The sequence below is a fragment of the Pocillopora damicornis genome, chromosome 8, assembly GCF_964200805.1.
Source record: "Pocillopora damicornis chromosome 8, jaPocDami1.2, whole genome shotgun sequence".
In the NCBI taxonomy this organism is placed as follows: Eukaryota; Metazoa; Cnidaria; class Anthozoa; order Scleractinia; family Pocilloporidae; genus Pocillopora; species Pocillopora damicornis.
In genome coordinates this window covers 13111907-13139137 of record NC_142677.1, presented here as the reverse complement: position 1 = coordinate 13139137, position 27231 = coordinate 13111907, and the positions used below count along the sequence as shown (strand labels likewise).

The 27231-nt window shown below is 38.2% G+C and overlaps 1 protein-coding gene, 2 long non-coding RNA genes and 1 pseudogene across 6 annotated transcripts; 1 reads left to right on the top strand and 3 right to left on the bottom strand.

Moving 5' to 3' along the window:
• Window positions 1–1203: 1203 nt before the first annotated feature.
• On the bottom strand, window positions 1204–3783 carry LOC113668138 (uncharacterized; annotated as a pseudogene).
• A 958-nt stretch (window positions 3784–4741) lies between these two features.
• Window positions 4742–14332, bottom strand: LOC113668151 (adipolin). 3 transcript variants are annotated; one of them, XM_027184028.2, is made up of 9 exons: window positions 13934–14332; window positions 13672–13806; window positions 9256–9378; window positions 8917–9031; window positions 8376–8413; window positions 7898–8017; window positions 7076–7266; window positions 6643–6721; window positions 4742–6143 (listed from the first exon to the last, which is right to left on the bottom strand). In XM_027184028.2, exons 2-9 carry the CDS (start codon window positions 13780–13782, stop codon window positions 6045–6047), a joined length of 876 nt encoding a protein of 291 aa, XP_027039829.2. In that variant the 5' UTR covers window positions 13783–13806; window positions 13934–14332; the 3' UTR covers window positions 4742–6044. The 3 variants fall into 3 exon arrangements, with proteins under 3 accessions (XP_027039829.2, XP_027039828.2, XP_089070178.1); XM_027184027.2 differs by lacking the exons at window positions 13672–13806; window positions 13934–14332 and adding an exon at window positions 12316–12551; XM_089214052.1 differs by lacking the exons at window positions 13672–13806; window positions 13934–14332 and adding an exon at window positions 12343–12551.
• A 306-nt stretch (window positions 14333–14638) lies between these two features.
• Window positions 14639–17800, bottom strand: LOC113668132 (uncharacterized). Of its 2 annotated transcripts, none has more exons than XR_016189007.1 (4): window positions 17443–17800; window positions 16376–17186; window positions 15725–15993; window positions 14639–15586 (listed from the first exon to the last, which is right to left on the bottom strand). It is a non-coding gene; the product is annotated as an uncharacterized LOC113668132 (long non-coding RNA). The 2 variants fall into 2 exon arrangements; XR_016189008.1 differs by having other exon boundaries at window positions 17418–17773.
• A 795-nt stretch (window positions 17801–18595) lies between these two features.
• LOC149041441 (uncharacterized) lies at window positions 18596–27189 on the top strand. The gene is made up of 5 exons (XR_016189009.1): window positions 18596–18727; window positions 22814–23240; window positions 25966–26144; window positions 26521–26628; window positions 27051–27189. It is a non-coding gene; the product is annotated as an uncharacterized LOC149041441 (long non-coding RNA).
• The last annotated feature ends 42 nt before the right edge of the window (window positions 27190–27231 follow it).

Below are 27231 nucleotides of genomic sequence, written 5' to 3'. Positions count from 1 at the left end.
TATTGCAAGGTACAAGGTATGTAGACCTATAACTGTATGGATCTTATTTAAAAAACTTTCTAAGCAAGACAAGCATCTCGTTGCTCGAATTTTCACATTTTTGAAGTTTGGAAGTTTTAACTGGTAAAGAGAACAGCTGCTTACAAAGAGCTTCTGAATGAATCTTGTGTGGGTTACTTAAGAACAATGTTCACACTCCGTTAGCAACAGAATGCAGCAGCTCTTGCAGAAAAATTATATTCTTTTGTGCCAAAGTCAAAGGACCTTCTAGGAAAGATTTTCCGAATAACTTCAACTCTACTTTAAACAAATGTTGTATTTTTTCCATTGTTTTCTTACTATCTAGGTACTGTATATATAATGAAGTATAAGGTTATACGCGGGAAATCTTGTCGACCTCGTTTTAGTCTCATAACTCTAGATTTATGAGACAAACGATTTCACAGAGAAATATTGGCTAACTATCTTACCTAAAAATCTTAAGCTGGGTTTGTGTCATTAATCAGAGGCTCATTACATTTACTCTTGCATTGATTTTGAGGAGAAGCACACGGCAAATATGCATCTGCTTCTGTTTAGAGCTGAAACCTTTTCAGTTATTAATCCTGATTGCAGAAGTAACTTTACGGAATATATTTTAACAATTCTGATTCATTATCCAGAAAACAAAGCGGGCCAGCGTTTTTCAGTTTTTAATGTGTGACACGAAACGATTTTCCGGAGTGAAAACAGCTATGGTAAAACCTTGAGGAAATATTTTTTTTTTTCGGGGGTGGAAATATTACAAGATAATTTGGTTTATAAATTGAATCGATAATGTATCTTTCCGTCAGATTTCCTTGTGCAAGTTTTTTTTTCTTTTCTCTCGGTTAAATTAAAGTTTGAAAGAGCACCAATGGAATTACAAGTCTTAATCAAAATATCAAGAGAGCACACTATATGACATCTGTAACATTTTTTTTTTTTTGCTTTAACCTATGATTTCTATTGTTAAGCTGTTCACTTCGGTGTGTGCAAATTTTTTTCATCGCCTGAAAGAATACCCATCGTGGATAGTGGAGGGGGAAATGGGAGCCGTGAACGAACCACTGAGTGGCTAGAAGTGAAAATAAAGGTCCCATTATTTTCTCTTGGTGCTACGTAATCAGACATGTGAAATTTTTATCCGGTTTCATTTTTAATCTTCATTTTGTTCATTATCATTGTAATTGCAGAAGTTCAGTGTATGTTCCGTTTTTAGTGACATCGTCTCCATCTTCATTTTACCATGCTCGCAACACCATTATCATGTCATCATGAAAGTGTTTCAGTTTTTTTCCCGTGCAGTATAGTATCAAGTTAGTTGATTAATTTTTTGGTAAATCTTTCCTCGGTAGTAGCCATCAAGCATCGATTTTAAACCTTCAGGACACATGGTCCATGCACCTGTATCTGTAGAGCGCGACATCAGTGGGCCTTCTTTCCACGCCGTGAGTTCTTTCTTGCTCTGTCTCTTAACTTCTTAATCTTCATGGAAATCCTTGATGAATATAAGATGCAAAGCTTAACTCCAACTTTTAGATTCACGACCGTTGCTGGATCAGGAACTGGATTGACATGCCATTGCAAATAAACTGATGCGAACAAAGCCGTCTTTTGCAAAAGCTCCTGACAGTCGTTTTCGTCACAATTCAGTGCACGCAGCTTGGGTAAATTGGAGCCATAAGGGTTTGTCAAAGCTTCGCTTTCTTTTCTGCAGGAATCAGTTTCCTCCATGTACTCAACGACAAAACTTTTTCCTGGAACTGTGAAGTAATTTTTTTCATTAGGTGATGTAAATTCGCACCTCAACCCACACCATGCGTTCTGTTACATTTTGTGTTGGTACAAACACCTCGAATTTCTTCACGAAAATAACAGATCCTTCATCCCGTTCGTTTATCAAATGGTTATCGACCAACCACCTCCTGTTTGGTATCTTGAAGGTGTGACGTTTTCCCGCATAATGATTAGTCCAGGCTGTTGGTTGCCGATAAAATTGTGATTGAAACGTTCTAATAAGCCTTTACATCTCTGTGATTTTGAGATATACGTGGGAAACCAGATTTGCAATGTCAGTGTTTATACTTTGGCACATACTAGGGCGAAATCCACCTCCTTTGTATTCTAGTAAGTCACAGTACGATTCAATTATCTGCCAGAGATTGGTTTTGTAGGAAATAAAAGAGACCATTGTTGGAACTTCAAGGCTCTGTACAACACTTTCGCCTTAATAATCCTCACTAGAACCTTCCTCATAGCCAACCGTAATACTCGCTGCGGCGTTTAGAGACGTCACAGATCTCATATAAGTTGCCATGGCCTCTAGAAGCTCGAATAAAAAGTCGCACAATTCTTCACAGGTCGCGATCATTTCCTGTGCAAGAACCGTTGTTTTTGAACCCAAACCGGAGCTTTTTACATACGCAAAAATACTTAGGGCAAGAATAGTTTCCTTGCTAAAAATCACTTCACAAGCGTCATCAATCATATTTTCCCTGGTTCTGGTTATGCCAGTTAACTCCGGCTTCCCTAATTTTGGATCTTACGCTGCGTAGTATCCTAGAAATTTTTGTTTTTGGGGTTTAAAATCAGCACTCTGCTTTTCATTTCCAGCATCTGTAATAAAGACTCTTATTTGCTCAAGCACACCAATGTTGTTTTGAAACCTGCTGGAAATGCTTATTGTGTTATCCAGCAGGGCTACTTTACCCGATTCAGTTAAACTTCTCTCCAACTTCGCTGATCTGTCCATAAAGTCTCCCACACTTGAGCCTCCAAAAAGCTTTTCTAGGGGGGTTCCTTGATCACGACGGCTGCTGCCAGTCACACCTGAGTTGTGTCTTCAGCAATCTCGCGGGCAACTGCTGCTATGGCTAAATTCAAGATTTCGTTGAATTTATCGCCGAGCTGTTTACTTAAGGAACCAATTTCACTTTTGTACTTGCCAACACGTTGATTGATAAAGTTGACATCAGCCTTGGCTTTCACCTTTTCGAAGGTCTCCACCATTTGAAAATAGGTTTGAAGACCCTTGAATCTCTCATTTATTTTCTTGGTCAACTCAGTATTCAACCATTCAACAAGTTTATTCATAGCTGTCTTTTGATTTTGGACAATCTCGAGGATTCTGTCCATTTCAGCGAGTCTCAGGAAAGTTGGATAATCTATGTTGGTGTTAAGTAATCTTTGAACGTTTCATGCCGCAGGAGGCCTTAGAGATCGCAGATAAACGTCTACCTGTACAATCGCTTCCCAGAACATGCATTCACTCTTCTTCGTGATATTTGGAAGGTCCCATGAGGTGTCACAACCCGATTTAATTGTTTCTAACCCTGATACGAAGGACATAATCTCATTCAGTTATCTGTCCACCGCTGATGAATTTGAAGATTTGCTCCTATTTTCTGACAAGGATGTCGTTTAGTTCCATAACTGTTTCTGGGAATACTGTGTCAAACTCGCCTGGACTATTATGCTTCAACATCACAAATTGCAAAAGAAATGCATTCCATATCACACTTGTTCTGATTTCGTATTTCACCTCTTGATAGGTATCCACGAGTTGAACAAGTTCAGACGAAGACGAGCAAAATGTTTTATCACCTCTTTCATCAAAAATATCAGTGAATTGTTTAGCCTTTCCCTAAGTCCAGCTGCTAACCTATCCTTCGCGTCATTGCTTTTTAAGTCTTTGTTTAGAGACAGTAGACAAGCTCGAAGCATTGGATGAAGAAGCCACAGATCAAAATAAAGGCCGCGCATTGGGTTGAATTGCTTGAATTGTTTCGACCTATCGCGAAATATTTCATTTACTGTATCGACAGCACCCCATCAGTTTAGGTAAAACACCCTTTGAAGCCTCGATTGCAATAATGTTTTGGTAGCAAGCAAATTCAGGCAGTTTGCTTTCGTTTTTGCGGATAATTATGGCTATTAGGAAAAACAGGTGCAATGCTGAGAAAGGTTTAAGAGATATCAGAAGCTCATGCTAATTATGTTTGGGGGACAAAAAATCGCTGCAATTAATATTTGCTGAAGGCGGAGTGAATATTGTCGAATAATCCGAGACGAGGTCGAGGGGAAAATTTCACAATATTCACTGAGCCTGAGGCGAATAGCTATTATATTCGTCTTCATAGCAGTCAAAATTTGTGGACTCACGCGGTGCACCAAGTGAGTCTACTGGGACTATTTTTGTTCCACTATATTGGTTTGCTAACATTGTTAAAAACTCCCGAAAAGGAACTGTGCCAAATATAGCGGAGTGTCGGCTCAAACGTGAACCTTGGAAGGGGGTATTGAAAAAGAATTCCTGTAGGTCAGTTAGTGCCATTAAAAATGGTTCTGTCTGGTCACAAACACCGATCGTTCGACGTCTGACACGAGCGATAAATCGACTGAACATCTCTCTCGTGATTAAACGACCAAGCCATCCACCATGGATACAACATCTGTCTCATCTTGTAACTATTTCTTCTGCCCTTCCGAACGAAGCGTTTCGACACCTTTGACTCAAAAACAATCGTTTATAATTTGATGATATTTTTGAAACGGCACAAACGTTTAAAGTTCGTTTTCTTAAAGTGCGCAAAGTGGAAACCAAGCTATTTATACAGTATACAGTATTATACAGTATTTATAGAGCGCTAATTCCCAATGGTCCATTTTATTTCTTTCGACAACCATTGTAAAACAACTTAATAATTCTCAACACAAGTAATTATTACCAATAATAACTGTCTTTATTGAAATTATGACAACAGTGGAAATTGTAATTATTTTTATCATTTAAAACGTACAATTGTTTACTGTTTATAGGTCTACTGCATTAGAAATTTATGCAAATCTGTACTCCATCATTTTATGACTAAAAAAATTTTACATTAGTCGATTTTACCAAATTTCAATATTTCTTTGTCAGACTTTTTTCCACTGGCAAGCTATAAACAATTCATATTGATCATTTACAATATTCTAACTTGTGGTAATGCATAGTACTGGTGCCTATCAAAGTAAATATGGTATCAGTAAAGGAAATTAACTTCACGAAGGTCCCAGCAACTTAACGGGCCCGTCAAACTGTTCTGTTTACATTTAAGATGGGTGTTTCAAAAGTCTTGAAAAGTATACAATAATACTATTTGCTAAAGAAACAAAATGGACTGGTTAAGGTTTGCAGAACCTGCTTCCTTATCTTTAAATTTATGTAGATATGGCTTCGGACAAGTTAAGTTACCGGGATTTTCGAGAAACGCGCCTAAGGACATTTTCAGCGGAAATGTTGTTAATTAACTCATTTATAGAGCCGGATAGGCCGATTTAATCACGTACGGTACTAGGAGGTGCTAGTTTACAAACACTATGTACTATTACTGGAAACTAAATTAAAGAAAAGTGGATTGAAATATTTACTCTAGAATTTGGCTTAAAGACCCCCCATGTAAAACCCATGGAAGCTTAGAAAGTAAACAAATTTCACACTATAGTTAAGCCCCATTTTCTAGGGCTGCTAAATTAGACGGAATACAGTTCCGGATTCCAGGGAGTTACAATTAGCCGATGGTAATTTTGTGAAATTCGTTTCAAGAGAGGGTAATTTTCAAGGTATCAATTTCACAAAGGTATACTTTAAGCCCTAAACTATTTGTGGCGTAGGTATGCAACCACAAACAAACAATATCTCATCCCCTATAAGAAAGCCACAGCCAAAGACATGGAATGTTTTAAACCAGAAATATAATTTCTTGCCACTATGTCTACGTACTTATTCTCTGGTTAAACTTTATATATCTACAACGTTATATGAGCACTGAAATGTTAGAAAATTACCCCAGATTATTGCTCTACACTTTGTTCACAGTCTATATGAAGGAAAAGGTGCGGATCCTAGCCAGAACTATGCAGTTACTCTGTAATTGATGTACTGTATTGTATACAATATTTGAAACTTATGGAGAGCGTAAATTAAGTCAGGTTTAATTTTGTTTATCCTAACCATTGTAACGCCTTCCTTTGACGTCATCCTATCGGCCAATCATGAGGCCGGAAAAAGAGGACTGCTCCAAAATAACAAGAGGCTTGTTAGTGTTGTTCTCGACGAAAACTGACACGTAACTCCCGGCCTGGTGATCAAAATAACCACAAATATTTTATTCGTTAATGAGTGAAGACGTCGCACTGTTAACCTTTGTGGACACTATGTAATGTCCGCTATCTAATAATGTTCTCTACTGTCATCTCCTCTTAACTTATGATTTAACCAATGTAAGGAGAATTTAAATATGGCGACCTTGACTTACTTATTGACGTAAAATTAGGAAGAAGGAATACATGTACTTTAACTTTCACATGTGTCACACGGGAAGCAGCGTGAGCGGAGGGCCCATATACCGCTCCCGGCAGAAACATGTTGAAATGCAGTCGGAAAGCAATTTGCTTAAAGTATGTGGTGTAAGGGGAGCGTCACCTTAGGTATTTAGCCTACTAAATTCATAGATTCCTAAGGGGCCACCTTTGCTTTTTTTAATGTATTGCATCTGTACAGGGTCATGATACTAACATCGTACTGGCAACGGGCTATAAGGAACCCCTAACTCCTTCAAAAGTTGAGTAAATTATTACCTTGAGCATTAGCATTCCACTAACTGTGACTGAAAACTTCAGGCTGTTGCTCTCCATTCCTGCTATCGTTGTCAAAGCTCTGGAATTGGAATTGAAATTACTTAGCCATGTTGAGGATGCGATTAGTTTCCTTTTTAAGACTGTGATGTTTTCAGGGGACACGTTTTTCCTTGATATGCGTCAGCCTTAACAGCAGATGCATTGGCGAGCGGGTCTGAGTTATAAGGTTAGGGACGGGGCTCTCGTCCTCTGCCTATGTGCCTGCTGAGTTTGCGGTCTTTATTGCCAAACAGTTCAAGTTTTTGGCAGCCAAAGGATTAAAAAAAGACGCCCCAGTGATTTTCTTTTAAGGCAAACATACAATTACCACCAAAATCAATAAAAAGATGAGAATTAACCTAGATAAGAGCGTATGCCATATGCATCTACTTACGTGTTCAATTCGCACAGTGAGTTGATACAGATGCTGATTTTTATGTAGTCTCTTGGGCGCAGATTTGTATCCCTGTCGCGTGAGATTAGGAGTGTGGCTGTAAGGTGGTATACACCTGTGTACCTTATGAAGTATTGACCAGAACGCAAGTTGACATCACTTCCACGCACAAACGTACCGGCCTGATCACCCTGGAGAAAAGAATCCCAATCACATTTGATTCACAGATTTAAATCACCTCTCGTAAAAGTGAAAAACAGGCGGACATGTTGTTGTTGTTTTTTTTTTCAATTAGAAATTTAAATTTTTTTTTGTACCTTATTGTCTACCTTTAGCAAGCATCCCTAGGCAGATTTTTATTTCTAGGCAACTAACCTGTCAGTCAAGGTGACTCATAATGGGTCAATAATTTATATTCGAAGAAAAATCAGTGTACAAAATAGCATAATCATTGTGATCCACGTTAATTCAAAGTAGGTGAGAAGTAATTCTTTACAAGACAATCTGCATTTTTTCCAAGGTACAGCAGCAGTCAAAATTCGAGTTGTTAGATGAATGCTGGTGAGGTACCACTGAAATGAGAGCTGATATGCACTTCCAACATAAGGTATTCAATTTTTATTTTAACAAGGTTTAATTTCAAAGCAACCACTTTAATCAATTAGAATGTTTGATGTGTTCACTGCGTTTTGGATTCATTTCGCTAAATCACCTACGTTACCACAGTCACTTAAGTGTGTGACTATTCAAATTAACGCCATTCAAAAGAAAAACAGTCTCAAAAAGTTATTGTAGAACCCTTGTATGACATACAAAACTTACCGGCTGTTTGTAGTTTTGCACCTCCTGATGCGCCCTCTTTGGAATGTTAATGGCGTATCTGAGGAGAACATGGTGAGCAGACAACAGATCTGGAATACCTGCAGCCATCAGACTGATATTCTGTTGGAAGAAGCGTGTATTAGTTATGTTAGCTTTGCTTGGTTCTTTTTTAATCATTGATTGTCAGTAACAGATTGATGGGCCTTTTCCCTCAAGGTAACTAATCGTCCTTTCGTCTGATTTTTCTCGCACAAAAAAAATGGTTCAGCTATCAGTTGTGCGTAACCACACAGCTGCTAATAGGCGAGTTTCTACTTTCACGAGTAACACTCATGGCAAGTGTATGGCATCCTTCTTTACTATCAAATACTCTCTAAACTTGCGGTCGTTAGGGTGTATCCACGTGCAGTTCTATGGTGATCGTTGAATAAGAGAAATTTTCATTGATGCTCTCGGCCAGTAGGAAACTTATAAATACCTGGTCTGCAATTCGCCTTGATCGTCGATTTGCACTTTCTTTATAACAAAAAATGTCAAAAAAAGACACATTACACATGCTAAATATTGATATTTGAGGCTCTACGGCGATAGTCTAATGTTTGAAATGGAGCTTCGTTAGACGTGTTAATTACATGTGTTTGGAAGTTCTTCTTTGTGACTTAGACAGTATATCCTAAAGAAAGGACTGAATGTGTGGAAAAACCTAAAACGCTACAACTTCTTTCGCTCTCTTCGGATTGCCTACAGGGCCGACTCATGCTGATCCAAGCTGATCCTTTGAACTTTTTCATAATTGGTAACTGTCGCAGCATCCTTTGAAGAATTTGACCTCAAAGCCCTAATAGGCCTCATTGTAGCGCGATTAATCGCATCAGCTACGCATGCCAAAAGGGGTGTTTAATATAATTGATATTAAATGACTTAGATAATAGTTCAAGGGAAATTCCTTTAATTTTAATAAGAAGAAATAAGAAGAAAGTTTGATTTAACTAAAGTTGAGTGATTAATACTCTTCTTACCTTGCACCATGTTCCTAAACTCCGCCAACATCGTAGCCTCTGTCACTTGAGCTCCTGGCGGCCCAATTGGACCTGGTGGGCCAGGAGGTCCAGGGGGACCTGGGTCACAAATAATCTGACAGGTAACAAAAAAAGGAAAAAAAAACAAAGCGAAGATATTTGAAATAGTAAGTAATCGATGTGTTGCTGGGAAATGTGACTTAGAGACCTCAGGAACTAATTGCCTTGCAACCTCTAACGCCATGGCTTCTAAATACAAACGAAACCTGTTTTAAAGTATCAGATATGACAGTTGAAATAAATCATACCGATTGTGAGATGATAACAGAGTTTCCTTACTTTGGTGTTGTCCTTGGCATTTTTGTCTTTCTTTCCCTTGTTTCCCTTACCACGTTTTCGGAAGTAGTTCCAACTCTGTGCCGGATTGACAGGATCCGAACCATTATCAGATGCTGTCTGCAACTTTGAAGAAAAGAGTGGCTCTACTAGTTATTATCAATAGCTTGCAGAACACATAAGGATCCGATCTCAAAAAGACGGTTACATCTTTTTTGGTCAGGTCTTTTTTGGTTGTGTTTGTCTGTTTCTCTGCTAAGATTTTTCCCCTTAAAAAAAGTATGTCTAAGGTTAGTTGTATGGGCTTTTGATTGACCGTCACCTCGAAAACTCGCACTATTTTAGCCACATGTGTTGCAAAAGACAACCAAAGCAACTTTTTACACATTTTAAATCATCTTGTAGTCGCTTCCCTCCAAATTTTATCAAGAAATACTGATTTCAGGTATTAGCTGTTAGACAACCTTAGCACTTTTCGGTTTGTGTGGAATATGCTTTTCCATTTATAGATAGTCGTTCTTCGTTCTTGTATTAACGTGTGAATGTTTTTTTTAAGACTCATTAGACTCAAGAATGAGGAGCACTGAGAAAAATGGTACAATGATTTAAGTTATGGTAATGTATTTACTACTATGCAGATATTGCACTCATCTGAAAGATTATGGTTTTTGAAACATTCAGGACCATTAACTTTTTTTACTGGAAAATGTTGTAAATGATTGCAGGGCGATCGCTGTGCTTTCTCAATGTTTTTCTCTGCGATTTTCTACTAAGAGGTCCACTAGTTTTATGGGCTCATCAATTAAAAGTGCGCACGGATGTGTGTTCACTAAATCACTCGTTTGTTCGCTCATTCTCTTATGTGCTCTTCATCCATCTACCTATTCATTCATTCGTTCATTTACTCTGTTAATCTTTGACATTTTTATTCAGTCATTCATCCATCCATTTGATTTAAATTCGCAGTTCAGTCTTTCCTTTGCTCGTTCGTTAGGGTCAACCATTGGTTCTTTTGTTCGTATCTTAATATGCTGATGGACGAGACCTGATTCATGCAGGTCAAAGTGACTGACAAATTACATTAGAAATGTCTGCTACTTACATTTTAACCCTATATTTATAATAGGACCAGAGGTCTTGCAAAAAATGTAGAGATTGAAATATTTTGTTCTAAATAGGATATTAAGGTTAGGCTAGGAGCAGGGATTTATTTTATATAATATAATTATAATCACAATATCGCATCAGTAAGGGAAACCAGAGTTGAGTAGTTGAAAGATGTGGACCATTTTCTTTTGAGGGAGTGAAAACTGAAGATTTCATTCAATGAATTGTTGTGCCTATAATATTTTGAAAGCTTAGACGTTGATTTATCGTGTTACCTGTATCCTTGATATTATAGTTATTTCAAGTACGAGTCATCCGTGCTGATTTAAAATCCACAATTTACATTTGGTGACCAAGAGGCCCAAACAACCATGGTTGCCTCCACAAATTTGTTGCAACTTGAGTACATGAACGTTGCTGTAATGAAACACGCACGAAACCTATTTCCATGTTATGAAAACAAAGTGTGCCATTGAATTTCGGGTAATCGTTCTATTAAACGGGAATATTAAAGTCTGCTTCAAGGTCTTTCTGAAGGTTTTCCCGGTGACAAATCTGAATAATTGTCACAGTCCGATTGACCGCTCTAGCTACAATGAATAGCCATTATTTTAAGACTCTCATAACTACAAGCATACTAACAAACAATTAATTACGAGTCATTATAGTTATCAAGCAACATTCTCTTACATCAGTTAGCTTGTTTCAAGGAACGCTGTATGTGGCGGACGTCAGTGTAACTTATAAAGGCAGTGGAAAAAGGAAGAAAAATCAATTTTATGATTCTTTCTGCCATATTTTGGCATTTGAAAGGCTAGAGGAAGCATTCTTTCTTTTCCTGTTCTTTCGGCTGATTAAGAAACTACTCTTGGAATTTATGCCAGAAACACCCTCAAAAATGTTATTCTACAGAACTTCAGTTGTCAGAAAATATAATTGCACTCTAACCCTCATGGTTGTAATATGTAACTACTAATTAGATGAAGTAATTGCATTAATTCTATCAATTAAATTTTCAGACGGGTATTAACCCACCCGGCAAGGTTATATCCTCTAAATTATGTTTGATTATCAGCCTTGAATATAATTACAGTTAATTGACAACCCGCTACAAGTGATAACCTTCTAAGATGTGAAATCTTTAAGTGTCAACAGCTTGAGTAAACGAGCCACTTGGTCCTGCGTTATCAATCAACGACCTTACAAGTCAATTGCATGTTTTAACAACTCGCGTGCATGGCCTAATCGGAAAATACGATTTTCTTTTTTTTTTTTTTCCTCTCATGGAGAGCATCTTCAAGGGATTGAACTTTGTGACTTGCTTACGTTTTTGGTAACCAAACCAGCGGAAGAGCTTATTAATTTCTGGAGTATTTAACACTTCCCCAAGATCCCCTACACATACCCAAGTCGATGATTCTTCGCAGAAACTGAAGAGTTTTCGTTTGCAAGCTTTAGAAAGATTGGAAGAAATAGATTTATGAAAACTTGTAGACAAACTGTTTAAAAAAATGCATGGTCACAAAAGGCAATCAGCAGAGCGTTCGCGAAGCGACGGACCGAAATCATTCGAGGCCGGCAACCTCTGGTAAAATGAATGACTTCATGTTGGCAACCGACTCGATTTTCTCTTAATCTTGAAAATTGATTCAAACAATGAAAGCACAAAGTCACTGCACTTTCCTATCAGTCACGGAGAGCTAGTAGACAAAAGTTAAAGAGCGTGTGTACTTCGTTCTTTCACCCACTCTTGTCGCGTCTATGTTTTATCTTTCAAGCGCTGTCCGAGGACACTCCACAGAGAAACCTTTGAAAAGACGAATGGTCGATTATTTTTTTCCAACCGAAGACGCTTGGTAAAAGATGGCGAACAGTGAGAGGGCGTCTGCTAAGCCACGCAAAGAACTTCCTCAAAATAACCCTTTAAGAATACAATATAGTTAGAAAATATCTTACGTTTGAATTCTCGAGGCTGTCAGATACCTTTTTGGTATTCCCACCATTATTCGGTGAGGTTTGTACCACCGAGGGTCTTGTCGAAGTCACAGTTGGTGAAGCGATCTCGAATTGGAGACTAAACAGAAAAGTCACTGTAACAATGACCACATAGCGAACAACACTAGGATATTTAAGATTCAACATCTTCCCGCAGAGAGCTCTTCACAAAGGCGGTGCAAAATAGACTGGTCTCAAATGCAACGAGGCGCTAAATTTATGGGTAATTGGGTAAGGCACGGGAGGTCGGAAAATGAAGAAATTTAATATTGGTATTTCCCTTTAAGGTGAAGGTCGCATTGATACCATCGATTTCTCAGGTGGATTTGGGCATTGATACGGGACGGTCACAAAAAAAGTAAGTGATTTGGATTTAATGGTGAAACGTCGGGATTCCTTTGGTGTTGAAATCTGCTACGTGCCCTTTGGTGCACATCTGTGAGCTATTTTATGGATGGCATTTTTTTGCGCCACAACTCGCGCCCAGCTTTCGTTCATAGTCAATAATGTTGCTAAAAGAAGCCGCAGAATTTGTTAAAAACATATTAAAGCCTTGTGGACCTGAAATTGTTACTTGTTTTGATAAAACAACATCTGTTTTTGTTCAAACCCCGCCCAACAAATTATCATTAGGACTTCTGTTAGGTCGGTGATTACATTTGTAATTGGTGGGGAGGAGCCCAACTATCGATCGACACATGGTTGTTGTGAAATGCCGATGCGTACGATGATTGCTTTGATGAGCACGTTTCTGTCCTACTCCAAATATTTTGCCCTTGTTTATGATTTCGTATATGGGAGAATAGCAAGAACTTTATCTGCGTGAGGAAACGTCACCGCAGAAACAATTTGTCTTGTTAACTTAAGTTGTGTTCTTCAGGCAAAGAATAGTACTTCATCAACTTACATTGATGAAAAACAGTCTTTCTTTCACCATAATATTAAAAGCTCCTCTAATGAATGAACTGTTTGTTTGTTAACTGTTTTATTTCCGACCGCAACTTGTACGTTTTTCCAGGAGAACAATTTTTCATGTACATCTGAGAAATACTGAATGTTGTGAATTAAGAAAATATGGCTTATATCACTGGGACACGTTAAATACGAAATTTATTTGTGGTAACAGGGGGTCAAGATGGTTTCCTCGTGGTTATCACTGTTTTTTTAGAATTCATGTTTAGTTTATTTCTTCCAATTTTAAAGTTTTGTTCATGTTGATTAGTCGGTGTTACTGTTGTTTGTTACGTATGACACGAAACTTAAAGAGAGACTCGCAGCAGGCTGAAGTTAAAAAAATAACTAAAACAAGTGTCTTACCAAGCTTAATGGGTTGCGATTTCTTCTTGTTCCTGAGGGCTTTTTCGCACATGAGACACTATTGGTTAATTCCAGCAATAGTAAAAACACGAAGATTAACCTTATTTGCATGTTGTCGTTGGAATATCAGTCAACCTAAAAGTAGCAAACAAATGGTTTTATTCGCGCTAATTTTGATCAGATTTGCACCACACATGTTACAAAGTCGCACATCCAAACTCAACCACGCGTGTGACCACGAAATGAAGTATGCGTAACTTACCTTATTCTAAAAATATCCGTGGTTTTCCTTGCGCAGTTGCTATGATTACAGGTCTTCTTAAAGGCTGGTTTAAGAATACTTGTACGATTAACACCGATCCGATGGTCTCTGGTGGCAGCTGTAAAGTTAACACCCGCGAGATAAATTACTACAAATGGATACAAATGAGCTTCTGACAGGGAAATACGTTGTTTTATACTCCTGCCGACCCGTTGATGATGCGTCTATCAAACCCTGGAATCGAGACTACTGACAACCAATGGTAATGCGCAAACAGAGCAGAGTGTCATTCAAAGAGGAACCTCTTAGTATTCCTGTGGACGATATGGAAGGCCTGTTGACAGATAAAACGAGTGCGCCTGATTTGCGGTACCTTTGCAATGAAATACGGCCGTGTCCAAGAGGAAATACCCGGGGCTGCGAGCATGAATTTCTGTCTCAATGTTCTATTGTGTTGTGTCATTGTTCTGGAATATTTCATTTATTCAGCAGTTTTGGTAAACACCCTCAAAATTGGTTTAGAGAGTTCAAAGATGTCGACACGACTTCCGGCTGGAATGTAATAATCGCTGACCGCAGACTTCAGCAGCAAGTAAGGATAGCGTGGGCTTAACCTAGGGAACATCAATTAACATACATGAGCAGGACAAGTCCTTTAGGGGCTGAGAATCTTTATGTAATGTAAATCAACACGCAAGCTAAACATTCTCACCTTTTTTATATTTTTATTCTGTCTTGTTGCATACATGTAATTTAGGGCAAACGTAGTTTGACTTAACGTCTTAAGAAAAGTAAAAATCTTTTTTAAGACTTTCTTGGAGGGCATTTCAGTCCGGATTTTTCCTTTTAAGCCGTTTCAGAGAAGCAACCCTGAACTTCCGTTCATCACTATTTCCTCGACCACAAAACTACCCTCGCACGATCAAAATTTGTTTTGAATAAGTCAAAAATAATCTTCCTTAAGAGTGTTGTTCCAATATTGCGATTGTAAATATCCTGCTCAGTGAAATCAAATCTAAAATGTTAAGTGACCATTTTGAGAAAAGATCTTACTCAATAAGTTGCTCTTCCTACGCGATAGAAGAGAGAAGTTCCATCTTTACTGTGTCTTTACTTTACCTGAATAAAGTCTGCAACTTCTCGAGTGGAACTGCCGCACTAATCCCACTTTCGAGCTTAGCCCTTTGAAATAATCAGTAGCCAAGGTGTGAAAATAAGGCTCCACGTGGTTAAATTAGTTCTAGGAACACTAATTATAAACAACATGTGAATAAGGAGGTGCTTGATACTACAATACTTTTTCCTTGTTTTCAGCTGTAAATGTTTTAACACAATAGTTTAAGCAATTCTAAGTACACTTGAAATAGAAAGCCATACTGAAACTGATAAAATACAGTTTATTTTCATACTCATATAAACAAACAAGGAATTTCGGAAAGTACATTCGGAAGCCTGAATCAACACAGCTATTTACTTTTGAATTACATTTGACTATTTGTTAGACATCATCAATCAGACCATGAGTCTGTTATAAATCAGAATTATTCTATTTACTTTCCGTCAAGTTACGTTACGAAATTAAAACGGTGACTCTTTATGTCAACGATTCTCATGCCTTACTCCAAACTCAGTGCATGGCTCTGGAAAGCACTCCTGAAAGGAAGAAATTAAAAAAGGATTGGGGTAAATTTAAATATGCCTCAGACGTTGCTAATCTTTGCAATCTTTAAGATGCCTGTCTCATATCAACCTACAGTATAGTTTGTGGTCCACAAATACCAACTAACTCACCAATGTTTAGCTTGTAGAGAATCTGCGAAAGTCTGAGGTTCTCACATGTCTGGAATTCTCTCACACTTTCTATTCCCAAGCTTGAGACCACCGTTCAAGATCTTTCTCTTTATAAAGGCCGTTTTAAATTTATGATAGGAAAGGCAATATCGGCGCATTTCTTGTGTTTTTGTGGTGCGACCTGTTTATCCTTTAGTAGCCGTTGGTCTGCTTTTTTCATCAATTTCCGCTGGAAAGCATTCCGCACGCATTTTACCATTTCTTAGTTCCTATCAAGATGAAAGAGATAAAGAAAGGAATTGCTAATCAAAGAAGTTTCGATGCGAAACGTATCTCTCGGAGGTATAAAACGTATATCCATTGAAATTCTTGGGTGAAATTGACTCGTCTGCATCATCTCTTTAATGCTGTTTTGAGTTTGAACAGTGCTAGCTTCACGTTCCTCTGTCATTTGAAGCATCACATTTACACGTTTTCGTCTCGAGTATTACACAGTCAAAGCTTCTTTTCACTGAGAAGTGTTACATGCATGACTAAGACCAATAAAACCTAATTTATTTAGGTCCACGAAGATTTGTCATAGATTTCACGAGCTTGGTGTGTAACAGTTTGTACCTCAAGAGAACCTTCTCTTCGCTACTTTTAAATTACCTGTAGTTCATTGTGTTTTTCTTTGTTGATTAACACCCGATTACCACAAAAGTTTGTCCATCGTAGCGAATTGCTATTCTTAGGTCATTTCTTCCCAAGGGCGCACCGATTTTGTTGTTTCACTCGAATAAGTCCAACACTCAGTTACGCTGTGGTGCCTAGTCATGGAAAACGCGATGCACTCTCAGCTCAGAATTGTGTTGGTTGATGGTAGTACACTTCCTTAACTGTCGATTGCGTGCAAGAAACGGCATTGCTCTTTTTTTTCCTCCAATATGACTCGGTTTCGCGGCGAACAGTAATGAGATGATACCTACACTAGGTTCAATGCATAGATATCAACTCTCTGTGAGCTTTTCCACCCCCTATGAAGACGGAGGTCAAAAACAGCTTAAACACAGTTACGTTCAATTTTATTGAACAGGGTACTTGTCAACTACTTTTCAGTTACATTGTCGTTATCATTCCCGTGGCCGCCATGGTGCAGACCATTGAACACTATTGAGTTATTCAGCGATTCCTGAATAATATTTACACATTTTTTTGTATATGTTATCCCCAATGGCAAAATTGTGCGCATTCTTTATTTAAAAAAGGTTACTAAAAGTAAATGTTTACAATTATGTCACGATTAATATGTACTTCACTTTCCTTTCCACAGAGATAAAAAATACCAGCAGCAATAAATCATGAGGTCCTCATATTCCGATTGGGTGTGGTTTTTGATCCTCTTTCGCCGTCTTGTTGGGAACCGATTAGAGTTTGAAATCTTGACCTTGACGTTTATGCCATGAGAAACGAAATACCCACCCTGTTAGGGAAAATGGATTGCTTTGAATTAAGGGATATTAAGAAAATCATAGCCTTGAGTGTTCTTTAGGGCACAAGGAGGATAAGTCAGTAAGTAAGTAAGTGAACATAAGAGCATCAGTGGTTGTCTAATAAGTGATGTGTCCTGTATCAGACCAACAAATATTCTCGAGCAACGGACGAAATTATGCAGCTTATTTTAATGACCACAAGTGATGATGCAATAACATACCTTTTGGGACAGGTTGAAACCCTACCTCTGTTTTTACATTTCTTCGCCTTTCCGTGTTTTCCAACTCCGCCATTACAGCCCTTTCGGTCACAGTTTGCTTATACGTGCTTCCTTGCTTATACGTGCTTTCTTTTCTGGAAAATTATTATTAATGGTGTCCTCCAATTCACAACAATTTTCAACGATCCCTGTTACCGCACTTCTCCCAACTTGATTTAGAGAAGTTCCTCTTAAGCTGAACATGCAATGCAAGAAATTTTGCCTCCAGAATTTTCCATTACTAAAGAAGAGTTCGAAATTCGAACGCTAGTGGCTTCCCTGTTCCGGTTTTGTGCCACCCAGGTCAATCGCAACACGAGCCATTTGCGGGGAAAGTATACAACAATACTCTCTTGGTTATAATTAGACTTTTACACAGACCGAAAAAAAAAAAACATCAATGACCAATCGAAGAGATTACAGGAGATTAAATTATCTCGATCGGAATGCAGCGTGTCCTTTAAGAAACTCCAGACGAAGCGCATCTTGTCGAAAGTATAGACGAAAAAGAAAATAAGCTTATCGGCTTTCATTGTCTTTGCTTGATATGTTTCTGTCTTTATTTCTGTCCATAGAGAAACAATGAACACAAACTAAAACGCTTGTTGCGAACTCTGCAAGGTTTTTATCGTTATGTTGCAGAAAGTAGCCTCATCAAGAACATTAAAATAAAATATAACTCGCGCCATTTATTGGTTCGTTATTCTTATCTGATTTCATCACCGCAGATGGAATTGATGGTCCTTAGCGACAGATGCCGCTGCTCCAAAAAGTTGTGTTTGATACAAAACATTGAAAATCTCCGTCGGAAACAACACGAAATGACGAAGAAAGGAAACCTGAAAGGATTCATCTCCGATTTGTTGCCTTCTTTTACACCTTAGAAACTACCTCTGTCATCTTTGTAATTTAAATTTTATCTCGTTTCCCAACCTCAGAAAGTCGTCAACAATGACGACAGACGTTTTTCCTCAATGTCGGTTTGATCACTTATCTTATCTACAACTGGTGAGTGCATGTCTTATCAGCACGAAACTGAAAAATGGCTGGCGTTTATCCATCTGTAGTTTGTGAAATTACTTTCTAACGCCACGACCTTTTAATTAGTATTATCCCTGCCTAACGCAAATTAAGTTTATGCAGCTAATAAAGTTATGTATAAATAAATGTATACATATGCGCTAGCATCTCTAAATCATCCTAAAGCTACACAGGCAAAAGTCACACGTTACAGTTCCTTGGATATCACTAAGAGGCGAGCAAGCTATGAGGTAAATTTAAAAGTATTATGGAGTTTAGAGTTATCTTTGTATGTTGAGGTAGAGAAAAAGTCAATTACTGTTTGGAAACCCGAGCTCTCTCCTCGGGTCTCCGGATTTTTTTATGCACTCTATGGTCCGCGAAATGTATATGTTTTTCACAACGATGGTATCCCAATTTGTTGTTTTAACTAACCTGAACTATAAAGCGGATTAGAATTTTAGAGATACTTATCGAAGAAACCACAAGTACGTCATTAGCGAGTTCAGGAACAGCGAAAAGAATGGAAAATTTTGTGAACAAGTTTCCGGTTTTTAAGCCTCTAATGTCATGGCAGGCACTACGGCAATGAGAATTCAAGCCGATAAAATATTTCAAAATTTCAGGGTGAGATACTTGCATTCCTTGTATATTTTGGCGAAGTAATTAAGTCTGAGTGTTTGCAAGTTTGCACTTCTTTTTCAAGGCAAGTCGCCAAGTTTGGAAAGTACTTCGAGGAATTAGCATTCCTTTAAGGAGAAGTGAGCCCACATTTTTTCAGTCAGCGTTTTGTTGCTATGTAACGTCGGTCAGCTAGAGAGAAAGTAGTAGTGTGTGCCAATTTTTATTTTGGGTGAGGACATAGTTGTCCAGTGTATCTAGTAACATTTATTGCTTGTTTTAAAGCTTTTAACTGGAATCTAGCTTCTTCACCTTGCTGAAACGTAATCGGTTTGAAAAATGATGAGATGGGATTGAGGAACTCGAGAACAATTAACGACCTAGACAATGAAAGCTCTTCCCAAAGGGTGTTGGTACATGCAGATGACATTCGTATCATGTTACCCTTTATATGTTTTGACTGACTCTACATTTAAGAGCTGTAGATGCGTCGGCCAATATTTTTGCCAAACATGCTTGGAAATTTTGGATGTTTTGCCTAAAAGGTGGAAAATCTAAAATATTAACTGACTGGCCTAAAAAGTGATACATATTTATCAAACGGGATGTCCGAACGGAAAGTATTATGCGGTTTCATTTGCCTAAATCCGTTAGCTCCAGAAATTCGGATACGTTCTGAACGATTCTAGCTGAACGGGCGGCCAAAGTTCTAGGGAGCCATTGTAATTCTTTTCTTGTTATTTATCTATTTATTTATTTGTTCTATGATATCTCAATATTTAAACAATGACCTCGCCATTCCAAAAGTTTGAAAACACCACTAGATAAGTTGAATTCTTTGTTTGCATGGTGTAAGCCTCTCTACCCCGTGAATTAGCTTAGTTTACCTGCAGTGCTTTCACAATGGGTGTCTCACTGGCATGCATACAAGTCTGCTTGGATGTCCTCTTACCAAGGACAGGCCGAAGTATAATATTTAGAGCTCAGAGATGGGGTTAATGGTAAAACATCTAGACACAGGTGAAGGACCTGTTCGGAATTAAGCTAAGAATATAACAAAAAGGCTGAACCATTGAGAATGTTGCAGAGAAATAACTTGTTTTTGAGATAGGAAACAAACATAATCATCGCCTTTTTTTTGAAGAGCAAAGATAACGCACTTGAGTCTCCGTTTTTTTCGATATGTAGGTTTTAAAATTAAGCAAAACTACAGATAGAAAATAAACAAATGTGGTCAGTATTTACAGACTATAATGATGCTGACAAGCAAGAAACTCGTCATATTAACATGAAAATGGGTTGTCGTGTTTCTGTGGCATTTTCAGGCGGTTGTCGGTGCTTTGAGACAAGACTTTCCCCCGGAGTTTGGGAATAAGCTGCTCGTCGATTATATTTTTTTGAATGCCCCTTATAGAAGGCTATATTCTGGATATCTCAGCGGTGACGTATTCCAATTTCGTCTCAAAGATATGTCATAGTATGAACAAAGGCGCAAACAAAAAACTTCCCTTCCTAATCTTTTTGAAAAGCAACCCAAGAACATTGACACATCGTCCTAGCCTTAACTTACCCCGGTCACAACCAGGTTTCAAATTGCTCTTAGGGGTCAGTACTTGCATGAAACAAATGTCTTTGAAAATAACTGCATTCACTGTTGAAAACAAATTCTAGTGAGGGAGTGTTTATTGCTGCAGCAGTTGACAAATTAGGAAAATTGACTCATCAAATTCGTTGGCTTACTTCGCCACTTCTTTTACCAGGGATCGATAAGAACATTAAGCAATCATTTAATCGGAAATAGACAATGTTTTAAACTAAATCCAACTGGGTCAGTTATTGCTTGGGACTAAAGCAAGCAAAGATTACAAAGAATTGAAGAAGATTCATTGCTCGTTCCATGTAATCGGATTGGTCAGTTTTGTGTAAGTGACCCCTGTATAACAAAAGTCGCACTGTAAAGACATGCAACAAAGGAAACTTCAGTTAATGCATTTAGCAAAAATTGAATACACGTTTTTCTCAATTTATTATGGATACCTCACCACCTGTTTCTAAATCCCTGATTATTGCACACCAATATATCCGTTAACAGCCGAGAGCAATGAAGGCTGTAACGATTGGAATGAAGAACCTGTTCTCTCATTTCCTAAAGATAAATTGCAACCTTTCGCCAATCACAGCAGATTTTCCTTATCTGTGGCCCTTTTTTTTTCTAATTTTTTTCTGTTCGATTCAATCCAAAACTCTTTGAAACTAGAGCCTATGGGGCGAAAGTTATCCACGTGAGAGACACATGAACTCGTCAACTAGATGTTATTGATACTTACGAGGACAAAAGCAAACAAAGGATGATACGATAAAGATTTAGACTTCAAGGATTCAGAACTTTCTTGAAACATGACCTCTCAAAGCTGTTGAGTATTACTAGAAGCTCTTGGTTTAGTAGATTATAAAATTACTTGCAATTTTTTTTTCCTATGGCTTACCAACTTTCAGTTCTATTTATGTGCTTATAATTGGATGAGATTAAAGTGAGCATCAAGAATTTCTCGCGGTGGTTTTTGTCTAACTGTCTCGCCTAGGGTTTGGACGGGGTGACCCGAATAGTGTAAGCCAAAAACTGAACACCTTTCCTTGAGAATATCAAACTGTTACATTGGTTACATGATATGCCAGTTACGTTCGACAAAACTGCTACAGAAAAATGGCTCCGTGGGACATCTGTCTCATTATTTTTGGAAACTAACCACAAGGAGACAAATGTACGAAAAGGTCAACGTCTGGAGTTTTAAGCCTGTAAAGATTTGATACTTATAGCTTCTTGGACATGATTGATCCATCAAAGTCAAGTTGTTTTCAACGCTTATGAAGTACTAAGCCTATTTAATTGAATCTCGTTACTTGCTCATCCATCATCCTAAATGTGCGTGATGTCTTTCTATTACCCACCGGAATCTTAAACATCTTTCTAATAAGCTCGAGTGTGCTTGACAGTAAAGGAAATCAGCTAAAGAGTTGCCAAAATATATGTTTAGTACTGTGACCCCAGCTCTCTCTTCACTCCTTTTTACCCAATAGTCACTTTGTTCTTCGGTATAACACTTTATTCGAGAAACGCTACTGTTTCGTTCTCAAAAGGTGACGGAAATGAGCCAGTGACTGAGAATGTGGTGTTTTTGTTTATTTTGGTAATGGATGAAAACCAAAAGAACCTAAAAACTAATTAAAACAATCAGCAGCCAAATCTAAATCAGTACATTCCTTCTGAAAAAACGGACATGAGCATAAAGATCACAGAGCAAAAGATCACGGGGCGTACAGATAACATAAAATTCCGAGTGAAGAGCTACAAATAGGATGATGAAAAGCACGCGCCTCATGCATACATGCATTAAGGATGAAACAAGAAACATTATCTTTTTTTTTGTCGTATCGACCTAGTCCTTCGCCGTTTGATTATAGCCAGTCGCAGTTTCGTGCACGCTTTATATCACTTTAAAGTTTCATTTCTCTTTCATAATATTGCAGCTTTCTCAATTGCATGAGGCAAAGAAAACCATGGAATGTAAGAGGTTTCATAAACAAAAGGAGAGGCTCAAAATAGACGAGAAGAACTATCCAATTTTATTTAAGTAGTTCTATGCTATTCAGTGTAGTTCTATTCAAGATTGGGAAGAATGCAGTTCAAAAATTTTCTGTCGATATTATTTTACCAGGGTTATCACAGAATGCTATTACAGAGGAAGAGGGAAACGTTACAGTAAGACTGCACAACCTGTTCCAATTGAACAGATGGCAAACCCAATGCGCCTAAGATTCAAACGCACCTGATGAAACCCCTTCATAAAACGCACTACAAATGCTAATGAATTTATTCAGCAAAACAGGACTGATAATTCCACCGTTTGAAAATCGGGACAAACCAAGAAAAGAACGTACTCAAATCAAGACGCAGTAGCATGCAATAAAAAATACATTATATAAAAGGACATATTATCAACACTTCAAAGAGACTTGCCTCTACATGTCACTGATAAATTCACGGCAGGAGGGAATTTTACTCTGACTTTCAGCCATCTTGACTCTTCAGTTGCTGGCCTGATCTCACTGATATTGAGCTTATGAAATTACCGCCGATTTCAGGTATGTTCTTTGCATTAGAAGAGGGTTGGCAGGCGTTTCTTAGTTTTTAGTATCACGATAAACAGAGCAGTTAACTGAAGTACTGGCCGCATTTTTTAGCCTGTGCCTCAAGCTGAAACCGGTCGGAGGAAGAACCTTGCTCGGAATACAAAATGGATATCATACAAAACACCTTCCAGGGGCACTCGGGCCAAGATGTTAATCAAAATCCTTTTGTGCTCATTCTTGGGCTTGTTTACTTCATTCAACTGATCTCTAAACACTTGTATCTTCCGTTCGATATAAGTAGCAGGATATTTCACTCACTTGGGTACGTTTGTTTAAGTGTTGCTTAAGTACGCATATTTCTAAACGAATTATTGACAAACAATTGCGGAAAGCAAAGCAAAACAAAGAAAAAAATTCAGCTATGTGAAAACACTGGCTTTAAACCCCCTGCCACTTTTACGCTTCTCTTCCTGTGAAATTGATTTGAAAAAAAAATGAGAATTGCTAACTCAGAGAGGACTGCATACTGTAATTGTGTACGTTTCCTGAAGGCTTGGAATAGCTAAATAAGGACAGGTCTGACTTTAAGTTCCGATAAGGAAAAAGAAAGAACGATCAGAACTTTTATCTTCTGAAAAGAAGATATCATATTTTTGTTTTTAAACGTAAAGCCAATGCTAAATTAAGATCGTCTCGGAGGAAGAGTTGCATGCATGTTTGCACGTTTAAGACGGTTATTACAAAAATTTTATGCATCCGAGCGTTTGGCAGGTACGTACTTAACTTCATTTTTGAGGGGAATACACACTTTATACCGGCCCCAGGACCAGGACGAACGTGTTATTAAAGATCGAGAAATTAAAATATGTTCAGAGGTTCCGTAGTATCAGCTAAAAATTTAAAACCCTTGAGCCTTGAAAATCTTACCTGCATACCTTTAGGGACTAAGCACAAAGAGTAAAGGGGTAAGTTTCTAAAGAAACTGTGGTGCTGCGTCGGTGGGAGAGTATAGCAGGTAATTTAGTGTTAACAACTGGGTTGAAAACGTAAATTAGCCACCGTAAAGGGTAAAAAAGCTGACGTTTCGAGCGTTAGCCCTTCGTCAGAGCGATTAGATTCAATCTAATCGCTCTGACGAAGGGCTAACGCTCGAAACGTCAGCTTTTTTACCCTTTACGGTGGCTAATTTACGTTTTCAACCCAGTTGTTAACACTAAATTACCTGCTAAGCACAAAGAGCTTGGGGAAACTTCTCGGAAAGCAAACCCGAGGCGCATTCGAGGGTTATTTTATTGATACCTTGAAAGAATTAGAGGCCCTTTTCTGAGTTGTTTCACTTTTTGGAAAGTACGAGTTCGGCATTGTTTGCTGTTTCGGAGATATCCTTGTTCCTGAAATTCCCTTATTTACGCAATGGTTTGCACTTATTCACACCGATTATCCCTAGAGGTAATTTTCGGCGTTTGTGAGGCACCGAAATCTTTCTTTATGATCCATCAAATCGCGCGCGATTGGTCTAAACCCATCACGTGACCGAATGTCCCCAGCTAAAATTGGGGGATAACCGAGAATATCACCCCAGTGATATCCCCAAGTTTCAAACCTTACGTCCACTTCGATAAGTCTTCGTTAAAAATTTCATTCAAGATGACAACGTTTAGTGGTTGTTTTTAGAAGAAGGGAAATATTTGTTTGTTCATAAAGTCGTACAAGAGAACACTTTGCAAAAAGAAAACATCTCACGCAGCAAAGAGTAAGCTGTTCGTAAAAATTTTGTGTGTTGCAAAATATTTAAAGGATGATAAACACAATAGCTTCTATTTTGCGCGAATACATGCTCATGTATTTGTCCTTGGACAAATACCTGTGCATATTTTCGCGCCAAATGGAGGCAATTGTTTATGTAACTTACACAATGTTTTTAACCAAATTCTGGATTCTCTCAGTTCCGAGTCAGTCGCATTTACCAAAAAAAAGATAAATTACTACTTAAATTTTTAATCCTAGATTGTTGTATCTGCGATGCTACATAAGAAGAATACGATCCCTGTCCTATGACTCCCTAGAAAAGCCGTCACCCAAAACTTCGTTTGGTCATGCGCACAATAGACAACATCGAACATCGCTCACGCTTTCCACGATTGGAGGTCAGCTTTGAATCGACATATCATCGCTTGCAACGTAGTTTTGCCTTTCGAAGACCATCAGTGAATACCGTTTTCATCCGAGGTTGATGTGCTGCTCCAAGAGACTCGAAAGAGCTTTGATCTAACTGTTCAGTTTAAGACCCAATTCATGCGGGTTTAAAAATGACGCGCTTCTTTCCACTCTTAACGAGAACACCTTAAAATTTTGGCATAATAGCAATGCATTTATCGAAAGCTATTTCCGCCCGGCTTAAGAATTAAGACGATGAAATTTAAAAATCACTTTTCACTTTGTCATGAAGATGTGGTTGATCATTCACTCACGAGGAGTACATCTGATAGCGCATGTAAGCTGTAAACCGGAGTATAGAGGGGTGATTGCAAATTTCTACCTTTTTTTCCAGATCTCAAATTACGTTAAATAGCTGTTAAATATTAAGGAAATGCAGGAAGAGGTTAGAAATACTTTTCATGAACACCTGCTGTAAGAACGAAATGGTGTCTATTCAAGTGTCTCTTTTATCTATAGAGGCTTTATTTTTGTCATATGCATCATTACACTGATGATTTATATTAACTTATTTCTTTAGACCCTTTGTTTGGCCTACAGTAAGCCAGATTCGCTTCCTTTAAGAAAAAATATGATCTGCTTAAAACTTTGACTTTTTCATAAAGTTATGGACAACCCAGAAAGTGGTTTGTATCAATATACTTTACACCCATGGGGAGGTTAACAGGCCACACATGTACACTGTTGAAACGATGCAAGGTGAGTGTCGCAGATAAAGCATTTCTCCTTTAAACGAAGAATAACCAAATTGTTGGGAGGTGGCGGGTTAAACTTCACAAGAGGTGGAATTCAGAAGAAACATCTGAAGGAGAGACTGATATGCCACCACACTCAAGTAGTCTAAAAGAGAAAATAAATCAATGTTCTCCTGTATTCTATTTACATCGATGAAGCCGATATCGTTTTCTGTCTCTGCAATTCGGGGGAATCCTCTTATCCTTGATATCCTTCACAAGGAATCTTTCCTTCATTCTCTTATAAACTCCTACTTCGTTATTTGGTTACAACTTATTTCCTCGTTGGTGTCTTTATCCAGCCCCCTAACTGCTACTTATTGGTTTTCCCTTCTTTAAAGACCCAAATCTTTATCGATACGCAAATGATGCAATTTGATTACAGCTACATCACTGGTCTTCAGTTTTGTCTGTGTTGAGGCTGACTGCTAGGAGTGAGGACAGACTTTGTATCCTTTTGTTTGGGCAAAGATACACAAACAAGTTGTAAACTTTAAGCGAACATATCAAATTGTGGTAGTATTTTAGGTTGAATCGTCCACGAATGTGCGGTTTTATCAAGTATATCAACGTATTACCTTTGCCTCTGACTATATTATTGTACCTCTGTACTCGACAACTTCATTACATAGTCTACATAGAGATTTCCGTCGACCTCAGTCATCATCGTAATCGTGTGCAAGATCTTGTTCAGCAGCGATCAAACCAGCAGAATCTAATAAACATAAGTAGAGTTCAGTGGAATGCGGTTGCAATTGAAATTAGTTATCTGTTATATACCATATGGTCCAGAGACAGTTTTTGTGAGTAATTCTTCATCGTCGTACCTTCGAGGTTACCTGGGTCTTTTGTTTCCCTTAACTGACCCTAGACCCGTTTCTTAACTGCTGAAAGATAGTTGAAGTGAGACAAGTAGTGAAGGAAACAATCAGAGTGTTTTACTGTTCGTGGAAGTACAATTTCCTTCGCAGGTTGTATAGATGCGTCTACGAGAGCACAGGGCCAGAAGTGTAAGGAATTGAATTAGGGTAGACCTACTAGATTAGAGGGAT